General features: G+C 37.2%; 2 protein-coding genes across 2 annotated transcripts in view; one reads left to right on the top strand and one right to left on the bottom strand.

The window, feature by feature from the left end:
• Positions 1-868, bottom strand: part of LOC140943039 (UV-stimulated scaffold protein A-like) — a 6,354-nt gene extending 5,486 nt beyond the window's left edge. The window contains exon 1 of the mRNA XM_073392073.1: positions 1-868. This exon is cut by the window's left edge and continues 416 nt beyond it. Coding sequence (XP_073248174.1) covers positions 1-857 — 857 coding nt within the window. The 5' untranslated portion in view covers positions 858-868.
• Positions 869-980: 112 nt separating this feature from the next.
• LOC140942654 (uncharacterized) overlaps positions 981-17,500 on the top strand; it is a 69,065-nt gene continuing 52,545 nt past the window's right edge. Inside the window, exons 1-5 of the mRNA XM_073391599.1 lie at positions 981-1,594; positions 5,984-6,243; positions 7,186-7,264; positions 7,636-7,705; positions 15,794-15,968. Coding sequence (XP_073247700.1) covers positions 1,213-1,594; positions 5,984-6,243; positions 7,186-7,264; positions 7,636-7,705; positions 15,794-15,968 — 966 coding nt within the window. The 5' untranslated portion in view covers positions 981-1,212. The remainder of the gene's footprint in view (positions 1,595-5,983; positions 6,244-7,185; positions 7,265-7,635; positions 7,706-15,793; positions 15,969-17,500) is intronic.

Below are 17,500 nucleotides of genomic sequence, written 5' to 3' on the forward strand. Positions count from 1 at the left end.
TTAGAGAGAAGTTGTTCATTAACTTCACTTCTACCAAGTTCAGTCTTAACCTGATCAACAAGCATGGGTGACGTAAAGCCATCAGGTTGTAAATTTTTATTGTCGCTACTGTGCACTTTGTCAGCAGCTGATCTCTCTGTGGCATCGTCACTCTTACAGCCAACTTTTTCTAGTTCACATGTGTCATCCCCACATTGTAGATCATAATCATCAGGATGGGGTAACAGCAGCTTAAAACAGTTCTCAATCTCGGTTGCGCATAGCTCCATTTCACTTATCATCTCAGACATTTCTTGCTCCACTTGAATAATCTGTCCATTGATCAATACATTTCTTCTTCTTGCTCTTTCTTCCGATTGGCGTCTTTCAACTTCAGTTCTAGCTGTTACTGCATTAAACTCAACCTTTTTTACTCTCTTCAAATAACTGTACCCCAGGTCTAATTTCTTGTAGTGGGGCCCAAATTTGTGATACCAACTCTCTACCGCCTGTAGAGCTTTCTCTTTGAGGGTTTTCGCGGCTGACTTTGGTGGTGGAAGAGGCTGTTTGTGATCTGTCTCAACTGTTAGTTCCAAAAAGAGTTGAAAATCGGTCAACAGTAATTCTCTGAACATATGAGAGCGAAGGAAAAGTTCACTAATAATCTGTAACGACGACAGTCTTACTTCGGCGTGATTCTTTTTCAGCTGCGTTAAAACCAAGTGATATACGTGCTTCAGATAGACATCTGCTTTCTTACAGATTGCCTTAAGCTTTTTTAATTTTTCAGCGTCCAGCGATGGATCCCCAGAAGTGGTCAGATTGCTGATAATTTCGCCCAGTTGTTCAAGGAGATCCAAGTCGACAGTCGACTCCATCTTGAACTTGATTGAAGCTCTTTTTTCGCTGACGTCTCTCATATTACAGCTTAGCAGCCACCCACTGAGAGGACCGCTGTTTCTGGAATGTGCTATTGCAGGCGTTGCATGTTCAAAGTTTAAAATTGGCGGGTTGACAGGTCGACGGCAGGTCAACTTGGAGTTTGTTTGCCACTGGACAAATTACAAACTTTGGAGAGGCAAGCGAATGCTCCAGATCTAACTATAGTCCAGTAACGAAACGAAAGACAAATGTAATGACCTCAGTATCTATAGAAAAGAATGCTGCAAGGAATAAGGAGAGTCCAGAGCAAAAACGTTAGCTTACTCGGATTACTTGAGATTTCTTGTTGGCATGAAACATTCAAGACAGATAATTTCCATAACGAATGCTGCCGTGGATGCATTGACTGGTGTAAGAGATGACGATAAACTCGAGAGAGTGGCACTAAGCACTGAATCAGTATCACAAACTCCAAGCAACATTGGCTCTTCAGTGATCCCTTCACATCGCCAAAGCTCTCAAAGACGCTCGAATTATGGTGAAATTTCATGTTCTGCAGATAAATATCCTGAGGACGTACAAGAAAATTTTTCTCCATCACTTCCTGAATTGTCTTTTAATGGTACCCAAAGAGTCAGATTACCTTCAAGACTACTTCGCGAAATAAAATCCCCATTAGAATGGAGTTCTCCATCAGCTGAACCCAAGGATGTCGCGGGTGAAGTTAACATCGGTAGGTTTGCCAGTTTGTCTCCATACTAGATCCTGTTCTGATCTCCACCTCCTTATGTATCGGTCAAATCGAAGCTTCAACATGCCCCCCCCGTGCAACCCCCCGGGCATTTGACTTTTTTGAAAATTATTGTTCAAATTCCCCCCTACCCGGGCCAAAATGCCGTTCAAATGCCCCACACTAGGGTCCATTCAGGTGATCAAATGCCCCCACCCCGGGGTCATTTCACAGGCACAAAAACGACAGAAGGACGGCGGAAACGCCTTCAGTTGTCGAACAAAATCTCTAGAAATATAACAAAAACTGGGCAACACTGTTAGCGTATTTACTACGAACAAAAGTCTCGTGCAAAGCAGCGGAAATCGATGCTACAAGGTCACTGAATGCTCAGCTTTTCTTCGTCATGCAACATACGAAGCATTCTATACAAAAAGATCCCACCTATTGAGATTACTACATCATGACCATTTCACTGACATGCATCATCGCTCACCTTATTAATTAACATACTTGCAGTAGGTCAAAGTAGTTGACCGTTTTATTTTATTTCATGTTGTTGCATTGAATCGCCGGTATAGGTATTGTATTTCATTGTAAACACAACAATAAAATACATTCATACATTCAAAGCCTGAATCCAATATTAAAAATTTTAAAATTTAAATACTTCAAATACGGCACAAAGCTTGTTTAGGCCCTTTCCTCGTAACCAATTGGCCACAAAGGCACAATCTTATCCACGAAAATCCTCTAACACCGCGTCCCCCATGATAGCTCGGCACGCCAAATATTTTACATGAAATCGAGGGTGGAGTTCAAATTCCCCACCCCTAAAGCATGGGGATCAAATTCCCCACCCACTGGAAGACTCTGATAATCAAATTCCCTCCTCCCCGGGACGGCAAAGGTGTCAAAAGCCCGGGGTATGCCCGGGGGGGGCATGTTGAAGCTTCGATTTGACCGATACATTAATTGTACCCTGGAGATACAGCTAATGGACAATCCAGGGTAGGCTATATTATACAGTGGAAGCTCTCTTTATGGACACTCTTGAGTAAGTAAACAGCTGTACTTACAGCCGCCATCACAAAACCCCATTTCAACTCCTATACAAACTCTGTATTTTTACATTCCTGTAAGCATACAATTTCCGTAGGCTTGGGTTATTTAACCCATTCGCCCCCTAACTGCCTGCAACCACTCGTGTGGATCCACATCCCTCCTACGGCCTTTGACATTATCAGTTTTAACGGTCAATGACAACTTTGTCTGTTAACTGCAGCAGGGTGAAGAGATGTTTCAAACTGTGCCAGAATAAGCACAATTTGGTCTAGGAGGCCAGATGAAAAGACAAAAAAAACACATAAAATTAATGTTGTCCTGAAAATTCTCATGAAAATCATATTCCACTACCCACCTGTACCTTTCCTTTCATTTAATCCTAAGATCCTAAAAGCTTTCCCAAAAACTGTACCACCAAAATGAATCTTACTACTGTAAACAGGGGTTTCATTAAGCATTGGAGATCGGAGAATTCCTGTCTACTATGGGTAATTCTCTGGTTAAATTTCAATGAAGTATGGCTACTTTTTATTCAGATGAATCAGACGTGGATACATTATGTTATGTACAAAGAAATTGTCCCCAGAAATGTGTGGTTTTAGCGCTTAGCCACTTGCTTTACATTCCTAAATAAATAACAAATACACAAAAGACCTTATTTAAATGCTAGCAGTTTTAAGCCCCACAAAAATAACAGGGGACGCATAATATATTAGATGGTTTGCTAAAGCGTGGAGAGTTGACTGTATGTTCGATGCTTTTTTATTTGCATGCGAAAAATTATTAAGGTAATTCCTTTGAAATTGTTCTACTATCAAACTTTTTTAATAAATACTATTGAAACAAAAAGTGAAAGTACATGATGAACAAAATTAATCACAGTAGCAAAGTTACGTCAAGAAATGTTTAAGAGAGAAGAATTAAGTACCTTTATAAATAATGAGAAGAATGATTTCGTTTTGAACTGCTATGGAAATAAATTTGGCGATGTTGACAGTATATAAATGACACAGAATCAATTTTTACTGTGAAGCAAATGCAAATGTTGAGATTTTCCTATTTTAATGATGACTTCTAAAACGGCACATTATGAATTGTAATTGCAGAGCAGAGGAAACATAGAAGAAATATTCATCGATACTTGACAAATTGTCTATTAAACTGGACATGCAAAGTTTTGCCCTGGGAGGGATGAAATGTGTTGTTTAAATGTGTTCTGTCTAGCACAAGCACATGTTCGCTGGTAGAGGCGGGAAAAGTTTCTCATGTCTCATACTTTCACTGTATAAAACATCCTAAAAATATTGAATAGAAGTTGAAGCGTATTGAGAATTATTTTATTTTCACTCTTATGCTATGTTTGGTATTTAATAAGATAGAGCCACATGTCACAACTCTAGGAGGGTGCAACAGGGTTAGAAGTTGATCATAATTTACCAATATGCCTGTTAATTCAAAGAAAAAATGTTTTGAAACCAGGTAGAGGTAAATGTATGCAGCGTTTTTTGTTCTGCAGCTATGAGAAATAAACTTTGCTATCAGACAATAGGAAAAGCCATCTCAGCAGGGTTTAATACACAAAATTTCCAGGTTTGTTTTCAAGCTGTTTCCGCAAAAGGGGGAAAGGGCTTTGCTCTTTCAAAATATTCTCCTGTTACTTTTCACTATTCTCCTGCTACTGCAATTCTTAATGAAACCCGTGTGTAAATGCCCTGCAAAAGAAAAAAGAATGAGGCAAGAAAAATAAAAGAAAAGGGGAGTAGAGTAAAAGTCAAGGCTCAAACTTTTGCTTTCTGTACATGGCCAAACTTTGGAAGCTAACATTATTCATCTGGATCAGAGAGCCGCCAAGTGCACGTCCTGTAAATGGCTTTATGGTACATGTAATTTTTAGCTCTTTATAGCTAGACAGTGATCAGAAAATGGCTTGACTAGCTTTAAAATATCTTTTTCGGCAAAGTTCCCAGGGGTGAAGGGGTTAAGGAAATCTCTGTAAGACAGCATTGAAGTTCAAACAATTTCATGGTAGGCCAGCAGCAATTGGTGTCTTGAAAACCAAGACGTAAAATCTTGAAAAAACTGTGTGAAAACAGCATCTCCATTTTTTTAAATTAAAGCTGCTTTTCTGATCAAAGAGTTACTTTTAGGTAAAAATGGTCAAACTGGGTCAATTTTCGCCATTTTGAAATACTGAACTCTTCCACACCACTCGCACAAAAGGTAGACAAAGTTGTCAAGTATGGAATGTTTCAGCTGGACAGTTGAAATCAAAGCAATCTTTGGCACAAATTGAGGACAGTAGTCAACCTCATTTCAGGGGCTGAGTAGGAGAGGACTGTGGGAATGAGGTTGGATGGCAGTTAATTTAATCGCACCAGTTAATGGATCTTGTTGTTCATTCTGAACATTTTGATGGGGCAACATTGTAACTCTCCACATGAAAAAAAAGCGGTGTCCGATAGGTAGGGGCAAGTGCCAAGTGGAGTATCAGTGTGCAAAGAAAGTCGTGTCGGATAGCCCAGAGCTAGTGGCTTTTTATTGGGCTAGTGAATTCTGTTCTTAACTTGCCCAATGGGCAAGTGAAGTATTCTGGGGGAATTGAAATCACAGAAGAACTGTAAGCAATCCTGCTCATCAAAACTTTTTTCAAGCTATTTTTTGCATGTTCAAGCAATTTTTGTTCTTGTGTTTTTTGATCACCTTAAAGAAACTAAAGAGGTCCTCTTGGACAGCATCCCAGGGTTGTCGCTAAGCGCTGGCTGCCAGGGAAATTAGCTGGCTGAGTCAGAGGCCATTGCTGGCTAGTTTTTGACTGGTGATCAGCATGAAACAGAGGGAAACAGTCATACCTTCCCCAATGTTGGCAAAGAAGGCACCATGCAGTCTTCTTTTTGTCTCCTCCATGTTTTTTTAGCTGCCAGGCAATTTCCTTAGCTACAACCCTGGCGCCCATGTGGACTTTATTGTAGTTTTTGGGCACAAACCAGTTAGCTCAATTGGATAAGCACCAGTCTGCTGCCAAGCAGGAGGCGCCTGGTTCAAACCCGGCCAGCCTCACCAGTACTCAGCCTTTGTAATAACATCTACAAATGGTTAGACTTTCAAGTCTTCTCAGATAAGGACGACAAACTGTAAGCCTTGTTTGCAGGCCTTGCACATGTAATAATGATAATTCTGTGGGACGTTAGAGAACCTGTACTTTTACTAATTTAGTACATCTGGTACATTTATTAGATGAAAGATAATTCACAACTGTACATGATGCTTGAAAGCTATTCTTACTAAACAATAATTAGATTTTTTTAGTTGAGTGTTTTTATCTTTAAGTTGACAGTCACAAAAGAACCACTCCAGTCAAAGTAATTAGGCATGTAAATGCTACTCCATCAGCATGGATTCTATCCAAGCAAGATGCTTCATCAAATGATGCAGAATCTCACAGAAAACCTTTATATGATGATCAAAAAAGTAGAATTACAGGGGACTGTTCAGAGAAATCAAGCAATGGAACTGGTAGACAAGTGTCTGAAGGTCCAGATAAAGATTTTGGTAGTGAAACTCCTGACGTTATTCATAATAGAAAACAGGTAATATAGTACATAATACTGTATTAAAAATTATTATTTATTGGCGCTAGTAAATAGTAGTTGTAGTGGTAGTGGTAGTGGTGGTAACCTGCATAGTAAGGGTTTCTGTGCGAATTTGTTGAGAAAGTTGGAATGAGTGGAAAAATGGTGTGTGCAGTTCAATCATACATTGTCTAACTTATTGACACCATGTATAACAGAAGATTACCAGATGTTAAATTTACTTCCTTGAAAAGCAAAACCTGCTCCATTATAAACATGAGTACAGAAAACTATAGTTTATTACAGTGCAAGTGTTATTATTAAAAGCAGCCTTGTGTCAATGACATCCAGAAAGGTGGAAGCAGTGAGCAATTCAGTATAGCTGCAGAATTTGCCATTGTAATTTTGGAAAGTTTAATTTAAAACACCTTAACCAGGAAAATCATGCTTTGCTTCATCGAAAAATGCAAAGAAATGAATTTTGTTTGAAGCAATTTGGGGAGTGGTTGAAGTGGAAGTTGTTGAAAACTCCTGAGTATGTTGAATACCAAGCCTTCATGTTCAAGCATACATGGGTTTACAGCATATATTTCTCTTGTTTGAATGTCATAAAAATCTATTCCAGTGTTCTGTTCTACTTGGCATTGCAGTGATTTGCCATGCTCAAACGCAAAATTTTTGCAGTATAAGCGGACAGTGATGTGATCCAGGATTATTATCATCCATCTTAAGGTTGTTTCATGCAATATTGGTCTGAAATCAAATCATACCATCAGTGCATTTTTTATTTGAAATTGAACTTACACTTTGTGCTCATTCAGTTTTGAAAACAGTGTATAACCAAATTGTACACCTGACCACTTAACTTATAAATCTGGTATTATTTTTAGCCTCAGTAACTACAGTACTCACTGTATTTGTTTTTCTTGTTTTGTTGTTTTATAATTATTTTGAGTGAAGAATTTAGCTATTAAAAGCTTACATCAAGGACAACCACACAGTGGAGCTCCAGTCTTTAATTCAAGACAAGAAAATGCTGGTATGTAAATTATAAATGTGATTCCAGGGTTTGAGCCTGGTTGCGCCATTGTGTCAATCCCGCAATGAAATTTAAAATGTCCCACCAGAAAACGATTGAGGGGTCATTTTGTTCCCTCCAGCGTCTAGAAAAAGACCCGAAAAAAATTACAAATTTTCAGTACAGTGAATTGTATATAACAAGCAGAGCTCAAATCGTGAAAAACAAAGCCTGCAAAACGTTGAAAAGTGTGGCCAAATTATCAAAGTTTCCACTGGAATTTTCGCTTGAAGCATGTTATGTGCTAGGTCATGTTTCCATCATGGTCTAGTGAACAGTTTGTGAAAAAAATATACATTCATGTGCTTTTCTTAATTTTTTTTACTTTGTAGGTGATGTAAAAATAAAACAGTTTGCTTTAAGTGACAAGGAAAAAGTTATAAAAGATCAGTTCTTGAAAAGGTAAATGTGTTCATTGCGACAGAATAATATTGATTTACAATACATTTTATTTGTGAAGACTAGACACAATGAAAGCTGGAAGGCATTTACCATACTGTATTTTTTTATACATGTACCTTGGGTACATTTAATAAACGTTGTGCCTTGTGGATTCTACTGGACAGGTCTACTTTGGGTTTGTGGATTAAAATGGCTTTTATATAAATATCATTCAGGGCTTCTGATATTTCGCGTGGTCATGGAGCCACAAAATTCAGGTAAATCCACGAAATCCCCGCAAAATCCACAAAAACACAAAAATACAGCAAAAATCGTAGCATTTGAAACTTATTTCGGCTATTGGGGCTTTTTAATTGCTGTAAACATGCAAAATTAATTATCTTGAAACTTTGTCAATGCAACAAGCAAACAACGTCCCAATTACTACCAGGCAAAGATTATGTTGTAAATAACTGGGCGCTTGATGTTTATAATCAATTACTCTTTCAACAACAATGTGCTTGACAAATGAGCCCATGGCAAAGCTTTTGAGCCCCTTTCTCAAGTGCATTGTTGTTGAAAGAGCAAATGATTATCTCTTTTAAAAAAAGTTAAAAATGCTTGTCAAATTTGATTTCTAGCGAAATTTGCCCACATTCCCACAAAATCAGCTGTTTATTACTGATTGTTTTTTGGTGAAGTTTGCCCTGAAAATTCCTGCAAAATCGGCCAGTTTTTGCATGAATTTGTCTCTGAAAATCCTGCAAAATTTGACTTTTTTCTGAGACCTATCAGAAGCCCTGATTATTTTATAACTTTCCAGAGTTCTCCCAACCCCTTGAGTTTTTATTTTAGAAAAAATAGAAAAACGCGAACACAAATGCTTTAAATGTCACCCGAAGTGAAAACAAATTTAATAATGCATGTTGGTACAGATTTTTGGAGTTTCAAACGTCAACGTTTATGGCTGAATAAAGTGAATCGTAATTGCTTGATCAGTGTGTGTACAGCAAAACATGGTGTTCTGGCAACATTTACTTTGTTTACATACAGTCCACTCCTGATGACTTGAACCCTTGCAACCTTGAACCTTGCACTAACTAAAACCAAAGTTGATTTCCCCTGGATTTTTTTTTACACATTTACTGTATTTTTTTCACACATTTACTGTAATTTTATCCTTGGTAACTCATACTTTTTGCTAACTCAAAGTAATTTTTGCTTCCCTGCAGATCATTTCCATTTTTTAACCCCCAATAACTGGAACAATGTTTTACGTGTGTGACAAGTTGAAAAAAAATGTTCTGTAGTCTGAAACATTCAATTTATTTCATAACAACTGTGTATTCTGTCTTTAACTTTTGGTCGGTCCAGTTCAAATACAGTATCCAGCCCTGTATAAAATTGTTATTCAAGCTTTGTTGCTTCAATGCCTTTTCCTGAATATCAATTTATTTCTTGCTGCCCTTGAAGTGACATGTGCACATGATATACGTTGCATTCCTTCACCATCCCCTTTGCTCATTTCTAGATTCTCAATTATTTTCTTTGAAATCCCCAAAATTTGAATACTATACATATCTTATTTTATTACTGTGTACAAACTTTGTGTATGGGACTAATTAAAATTTTATATGAATTTGAATTTTATACAAACAAGAACGCTCTTAGTAGCATTGAGTCTCGCTTGCTTGGAGATAAGTTTTGTTGTCAAAGGCGCCGGTGCTGTTATATTACTTTTTTGTTTGAATACAAAACAAGTGTTACATGTCATAAGGTTAATACTCAAAAAATAAAAAATTGCAAGGAGAGACAACTTAGCCTCAAACCAGTGTGAAACCTTTGAAAACCTTCTACATATTGATATTGCTCCATTGAGGAGTACTCTTTCAGGGATTTTACACTCAAAAAATTGAACAGTGATTTTTATCGGTATCAGGGGCCCATGATATATATACATGATATAAATATACATAGCTTCTTTGTACTGGAAAAAAGTATGGCTCGGTACAGCATATGTTCAGCATGGGAAAAATGTGTAAGTTTAACAGAACCTCATACAACACACAGTGAATTCAGTTTGCGCGTATTCCTGCTCAATTTGTTGTCCGTTTTATAAGATATCAATACCGCGTGAAAGTAATTTCATTTTCCATAGCTGCTTAGTATCGTCTTTTAATATCTCAGTACAGTCTCAGAGTAAAATGTTTAGAGTTGTACACAGCATGCATTTTAGATAGATAGATAGATGAGAACTTTGTTTTAGCACTACAAAAAGATCAACATTGCTGGTGGGGTCGTGCATACAACAATTACAAGAAAAATAAGGAGTACTGAAAGCAAATGTACAATTAAAAATTAAAAACTGTTTAAGTTTTTTCTTTTATTACAGTATCACTGGGATAAAGCATCTCATTTTCCAGGAAAATTTCACTTTCTCGTCAAAACAATCACTGACTCAGACAGACTCAGATTAGTTTACTTGAATTTAGTGTTCAGTATAGCGAATGGGGTTATGTTCTGTGAAATTTATCTACAGTCTGCGGCGCACATCACCACTGGTCCACCATTTATTTATTCATTTCATTTTCAAGTTCTTAAAAGATCCTCGATCCCTAATTCCTCGATCCTCAATCCTAGTTTTCCAGTAAACCTTGAAGTTTTGCTGATTAAGATTATTCTTTTTTTTTTTTCGACCACTGAAGTGATCAGTTGTTCCAAAATAATCAACACTTTCAAGCGATAGAATTCTTGGACTAACCCGTTCCAGAAAATTAAAAGCTCGATATGGGATTTCTATTCTATGGACATGAAGTGCTCCAAGTAGAGTGCGCGGATATTCAGGTCCAAAACTACCCGTATAAACACATCCGTGACACATGTGTAACATTAGGGTGGATTTCCACTGACACGTTTTTGGCTCCACACCTTAATGCACGTAAATTTTAATCACATAAATAAAATGTAGCTAAGATATAAAGTGTTGAGATTAAACGTCAAGTTGAGCGAGTTTCTACTTTTTCGCTTAAATAATTGTACGTTCGAACTTTCATACATTGCCTCTATTTTATTTGAGAAAGCAAATTTTACGCACGCACGTATGCACGTAAAAATTGCGTGACAGTGGATACTTGATATCTCAAGTAGTTATAAAGTGCAACATGACTTCACATGTTAACAAGTGCGAAAATCTATCAATTAAATACATAAAACAAAGTGAATCTATTTAACCATAGATTTCTGAAAGTAATTCCGACAATATTCTGAGAAACGTAATGCCTTAAAACACCACAAAATAGGATTTTCCCGCCATAATATTTTCTCATCCTACTTGGGGATATTTCCTTTTTAATTGGTGCCTGCATGTCGTGCATAATGACACGAAAATCAATCCATTCGAGGAGAATTACATCATTTCCAAACTTTCAGTCATCACTGAAAATATACCGCATGCTCATCATGAGACTCATTTGCGTACAGTGAAAGTCACCACGATTCTTATCCCCAGTTCCACGATCTTCGCTAGGAAAGCGTGGCCTACAAACTAGGTCCCACCGACAAAAAAGAAAGGACTGCATTTTTAGAGTCTAGCTCTGCTAAAGCAGGCTTGACTAATTAAAATATTATATCAAAGTTCAGAAAAAGAAAAATACTGTGGTTACAAGTCTTTATGTGTTACTAGCTTTACTAGCATTACTAGCTAGGTGTCCAAGGTATATACAGTCTGTGTTTAACTTGGTAGTGGACATCCTTATGGACATCCATGTTATGGTCGATTGACAGCTGTCAAAAAGGGTATCCACTGACCGGTGTCATTCATTGAGGTGACATGTTTTTTAAGGTTATCTGCTGACCAGTGATTGGTTTTAATTGATTGCAGGCTCAGGTCCATAATGAAAAGGCTATATAATAAATAACTTATTAACCTTGTCTGTTAGGTCATACAGGGAAACCTAGCTCAGACTCGGCCTTGATGTATTGACTGAGCGATACATCAAGGCCTTGGTCTGAGATTCCCCTGTAATGACCTTACTCTTGGTTAGTAAGTAGTATATAAAATTAAAAAAGGGCTTTGAATTACAATAATAATAATATTATTATTATTTTTAGTGAACACCAGGTCATAAGTAGTGTCTTTGTTTTAATGTTTTCTCAAAAGCAAAACCTGAAAACTTCAGATTAGTGACATGAACACTGCATAATACTGGGTGGGGTCAAAACATTGCCAATTTCACGTGCTAACTTTCAAACTTAATTTAATTTCATTGGTCAAAAATGACACCATGATAATGGACTGTCAATTAACATTCAAAAGGTAAAACATTACTATGCACTATTTTTGTCACACGTCAAGGGTGAATGCAAATGGGAGTAATTGAAACAAGACGCTACATAGCGTACACTTCGGCGTCGTGGTTGTGGAACTGATTAATTGTAAATGTGGAGGAATAGTAAGGAATGAAATATGGTAAGAGTAAGGTGTTGATTCGTGAAGTTATGGGATTTGTCAGGGTATTCCGAAAAGAGCAACATCCAAGAGGCCTACTTGCCAAAAACGAGCATTTCCTAACAAATTGTCTCTGAGATATTAGCTCATCAGTTATGCTCTGATGACTCGATACAAATCCTTCTAAATTTGACTTGGGTCTAAACGTTTAGACCTAAGTCAAATATGAGGTTACTGGCGGTAAATAACAAGTCTAACAAAACAAACAGTGAAAAAATAATTCTCTATATCTTTCTTAGTCACATCAGGCTTCAAAAAGAGCATAGCAGTCTCATGTACTGATTAAAGATATACATGTAAGGCATGGGTAAGGAGTCAATTATGTTGAGCATGGAATTGGCTAAAACTCAATGTTACGAGTTCCAATGTTTTGAGGGTAATTATTCACTGACTATCAGCACACAGGGACGTCAGATTAACACAAGGAAGTTTAATATCAGAGGAACATAGCCTTTACAGAGCTTTAAAACACAGCATCCGCCAACACAAACTTGACTTGAACTTAAGTAGAACTAAACAGCCTCTGCCAATAATAACAAACTCTCACTTGAACTTCAGATATCTTACAGCTTCCGCCAACTTGTAAACACAGAACTTGAAAATCAATCTTCGTCACACTTGACTAAACACAGCAGTCCAGCTCTTGGGAAAAAACTTAGTTCATCAAAAGAAGTCGCCCGGAACTTGTATACCGTTTGACATAAGGTTTTAGAAAATACTAAACAGGCGACTAGTAGTAGCTTTTCGACATATTTTATGATTTCAGTAACTGATGCAAATCTGCTGACTTATGCTGAAATGTAAACATGACTTAATTAATTATTCATGAATAATCCAAAAACATAGAGAACGTTCAAGAAAGTCACGCAACGCATGAAAGCAATTTTACTACGTAACACTCACCAAAGACAAATGTCTTTGTGCAGCATCTTGTAAATTTAAATTCATCAAAAAACAGTTCGAAAGGGTCAATGGCTCACTCATAAAGTGTTTTTCAACACTTGAAGAGAAATTTTGTGTCTGGGCGGCCACGTAATATCCTCTATTTATTCCTCGAGTAAATTAAAGACTAAACTCGAAGTGATCTCATTAAAGATATCACAAAGTAGTCAATGCAGTCTCATTTCGTGAAATAGCCGAAACAAGCTGAAAAGTCACAAACTTGTACGTCCAATCTTGTCCCGAAACTAGTGCATCATTTCACAACTATTTTTCATGTCCTGAACTACCTTGGGTCGCAGTAGCGCGATCGGCTAATCCCTCAACGTATAGTCTCTTCTGATCTGACGGATCACACGGGTGAGTTGGTTCAAACCCTGGGAAAGCCAATATAATAATTCTTTCTTCCTCGATAAGAATAAATCAAAGAAATCGAAGTGATCTTGAGATATCTCGAACTAATTCACCTCTCACTTCATCAAATAGCCGAATAAAACCGAAAACCTACAGACTTTGCATGCCCAATCTTGTCAAAAAAAGTCAACTATGATACATTCCTGAGCATTGCGAATCCTTTACTTCGTGCTTCGCCGAAGTAATAAGGCTGGGTTAGTGCCTTATGTGGGTACCTTTATTGTCTGTCTCTGAAAGAATAATGGTTCTAATTCTTGTTCCTTGAGAACATCTTGAATTCTTTATTTCCAGCTTTCCAGCTTTGGAGTGTAATATTGCAATTACCGTAGTAATTTGATTTAGCGCTTGGGGCGCCTATTTGCTTTTGGTACTGTGCACGACCTGAAATGATCCTCGACCCCAGATGAGCCCCAAAATTGACCCAAACATAACCTGAAATGATCCCCGACCCCAAATGATCCCCCAATTTTTTCGCACGCAACCTGAAATGATCCCCGAGGAATTATCAGAATGGAATGGGATGATGTTTAATTCCCAAGGATGCTAGAATTTCTAGAATAAAGTAAATTAAAGAATTTGACTCGAATTGTTTGAAGTGTTGATGTATTTATAAATTTTGGATAATTTATTAAATAATTAGAACTCCTTTTTAACGAATTTTGCAAGAAACTTTAGAGTTTAAATTGGAGGTTGAAATCAGTCCTGCAAATAGCATCTCGTTAGGCCCGGTTTAAATGTCAAATTTCACATGTGCCGAGTCTGATACCTATTTGGCTCTATTTAATAACGAAATCCGCCATTTTAGACATTGAATCATGAGTGAGTTTTTATAGAGTTGGGAAAAAATTGAGAATTGTGGGTTTATAATAAATTAAACATGATTTTAAAATTCGATTCGGCACAAAAGACAACGGTTGAACTTCTGTCAAGATTTGACTGGCTTAATTAGTCGAAGATGCGACAGAAGTCGCGTTGTCGAATTTAATTTTAGTTAAGCATCAAACTTCTTACGCATTCAATACCTGAATTAAATTTGGCACATGTGAAATGTGATGTTTAACCCGGCCCTTACTGTAACAAGTAACAGTCTTCACTTCCTGTTGGTACCCATTAAGGTACATAGTAGTCACATAACCGTTTATTTCGGTCAATTCCGTCAATTATAGAATTTCTGAACTGTAACAATATGTAATATAAAACTCTCTGCCTCTGTAAGGGAAAAAAGTGAACATAAACAACCATGAAATTAATGATAAACAAGAACAACTGAATACAACAGCTAGGCGATAGAAAACCTTAACCTGTTGGTTAACATGCAGGAACTTTAAAACCTGAACTGTATAAATAATTCAGTAGAAAGAACAAAACTGTAATAACAACAACAATTGGTACTGGTTAGAGCCAAGTGTGTAGGTTTCAGTATGTCATTGATTATAAATCTAGATGTATGTTTTATACGGTAAAAGCTTAACTGTGATAAGGAATTAAACTGGGTAGAAAGCCTGGCAGTCTATCAGCAATTATACAATGAGTCCCCTCATAGCTCCTTAGGGATAGCAACACCCTTTGAAGTATATTATGGCTAGGGGCCCAACAAATTATATTTTATTTTATTCTAGTAATTCTAGCATCCTTGGGAATTAAACGTCATCCCGTTCCATTCCGATAATTCCTCAGGGATCATTTCAGGTCGCCTGTGAAAAAATTTGGGGTCGGGGATCATTTCGGGTCATGTTTAGATCAATTTTGGGGATCATTTGGCGTCAGGGATCATTTCGGGTCGTGTACAGTACCTCGATCAAGGGCTAGGGCGCTTATTTGAGACAGGGTGCTTATTTCTCTTTTTGAGAAACAACTGAATGTTCAAAACAAAACTTTAATATTTTTTTGAAAAGGGACAATAACAGAAACTGTAACAGTAACAAATATATGGTGAATGTTCAGTTAATGTGAGAAACTCAGATGAAGACCACTGTTTTTGTAATGTGGCATTACCATTCCTGAGCATTATTGAAGGAAGATGAACCTTGGTTGATACGTACCCATGCTCTAATATCATAACATTAGAATAGGGGAGATTATTGGAATAGGGCGCTTATTGGAATGGGGGCGCTTAATAGAACGGGGGTGCTCTAATATTAACAAAAACACCTTATAAGGGGGGGCTTATATTGGAAGGAGGGCACTAAATCAAATCATTATGGTATTGTGATTGAATTTTTTGTGTTTTGCATGTACATGATTTACAGACAAGACTTGAAAAAGCCAACAAAAAAACTTGTACAGCCAACAGTGGTGTTACCAGAGGCTAGTAGAAGAAAAGAGACAGCTGAAGAAACTAGCAGATCAGCTGACAATCCTGTGGTGACAGCTGCCGCCATTGCTGCTGCTGCAGCTTCTGCAGCAACTGGACCTTTCCTACAGGTAAACATTAAGAATACCACCAAACCACCCAATATGAAATCAACTGAGCTCTATACAATTGTCGAAAGTAACATTAAATTGTTGTCTTTAATTGGATTATTGATTTAGGATACATCTAATAATGCACTGTTCAAGGAGGATAGTTGTGGGCCTCATTGTTGATTAATTTAGTATTTTACATCGGTCTAAAAGTTTTTCACCCCATAAACATTTCTTTAATTTCTGTTGACTCTAAACCATCTTGACTAAGAATAATAGTTATTGTGAGACTTAACTCCCAGGGTGTCCAGTTCCTATTTTTTCCTATTTTTTCCTATTTTTTGAGCCTATTCCTATTTTCTCCTATTTTTAGACTAAAACCTCCAATTTTTCCTATTTTTTGGCTGGTGAAGCCAAAATTTGTAACAAAATTGAAAATGGAATTATAGTTGTATGTGTTTTTGAGTGAAATTTATGATAAAGCAAGTAGCATGTTGACTTTGTTATTCTAATATTAGTAAAAATGACAGTTGCATTTGTTCTTTCCATGACCTCTATTGCCTATGAAAGTTCTGTTAACATTTTTTTTTGTTACGTTTTGTATAATTTTTTCGTGCACTTGCATGTATTGTATGAAGTGTTATAGTCCTCGTGACTATTGAATATTAGTAAAATCCAACTACTGGTCTATTATCAGTGCTGCGTTCTGATTGGTTGAGCTACTACTAGGCTATATGTTATAGCCCACTAGTAGCGAAAAGTGCGGGCTTTTTGGCGGCAAAAAAGGATTAAAGTCTAGCTTTAACTAGGTAAAATTGTTTTATTCTCGATATTTTTGACCAACCAGTTGGATTTTACAAAAACAATTATTCCTCTCGCCCTCATTTCCTCTGAGCCAATAGCCCATTCGGCCGCTATTGACTCAGAGCCCATTCGGGCTCGAGGAATAATTGTTAAATATTTTGCATAGCCCACTGAAACTGCATTTCAGTAACTGTACATGTTATATTTTATTTTGAAGTCTTGCTCGCTTTTATGTTCATCTTTGAAACTGAAAACAGGATCAAGTTGTCCTCTCACAACACAGGCCAGATAAATCATCCAGCGTCATTTTGCATACACCGCGGAGAGCCCGGTTCCGTTCTTAAAATTACGCGGTCTCTTGACTCAAACAACCATATTCTCAACCAGCCACCGATTGCAGATTAATGGAAGGAAAGCTTTCCAAAGGACTTTTTTCGATATCCTTCAATGACAACTCAATCGTAAGAAATTTCTATCCTAAGAAATTTCACTCTTCAAAGCTTTTGAAAGATTTGCCGTCAACTTGAAGGGGATTTCCATATGATCACCTTTGATTATAGAACCACGCTCGACCTGTAGTCAGTCATATCATTCCGATTTGATACAGCGTAACAGAGCCAATAAACTAAACGTTACTGATGATTTTCACTCCTTCTTAGCCACGAAAGTTGATCTAAATCCTGTGAACATAGAATCTGAGGACTCGTAGCCTTTATTATAACCCTTATGGAGTACAGGGAAGCTATCTT

This window comes from Porites lutea, chromosome 7, assembly GCF_958299795.1.
Source record: "Porites lutea chromosome 7, jaPorLute2.1, whole genome shotgun sequence".
NCBI classification, from domain to species: domain Eukaryota; kingdom Metazoa; phylum Cnidaria; class Anthozoa; order Scleractinia; family Poritidae; genus Porites; species Porites lutea.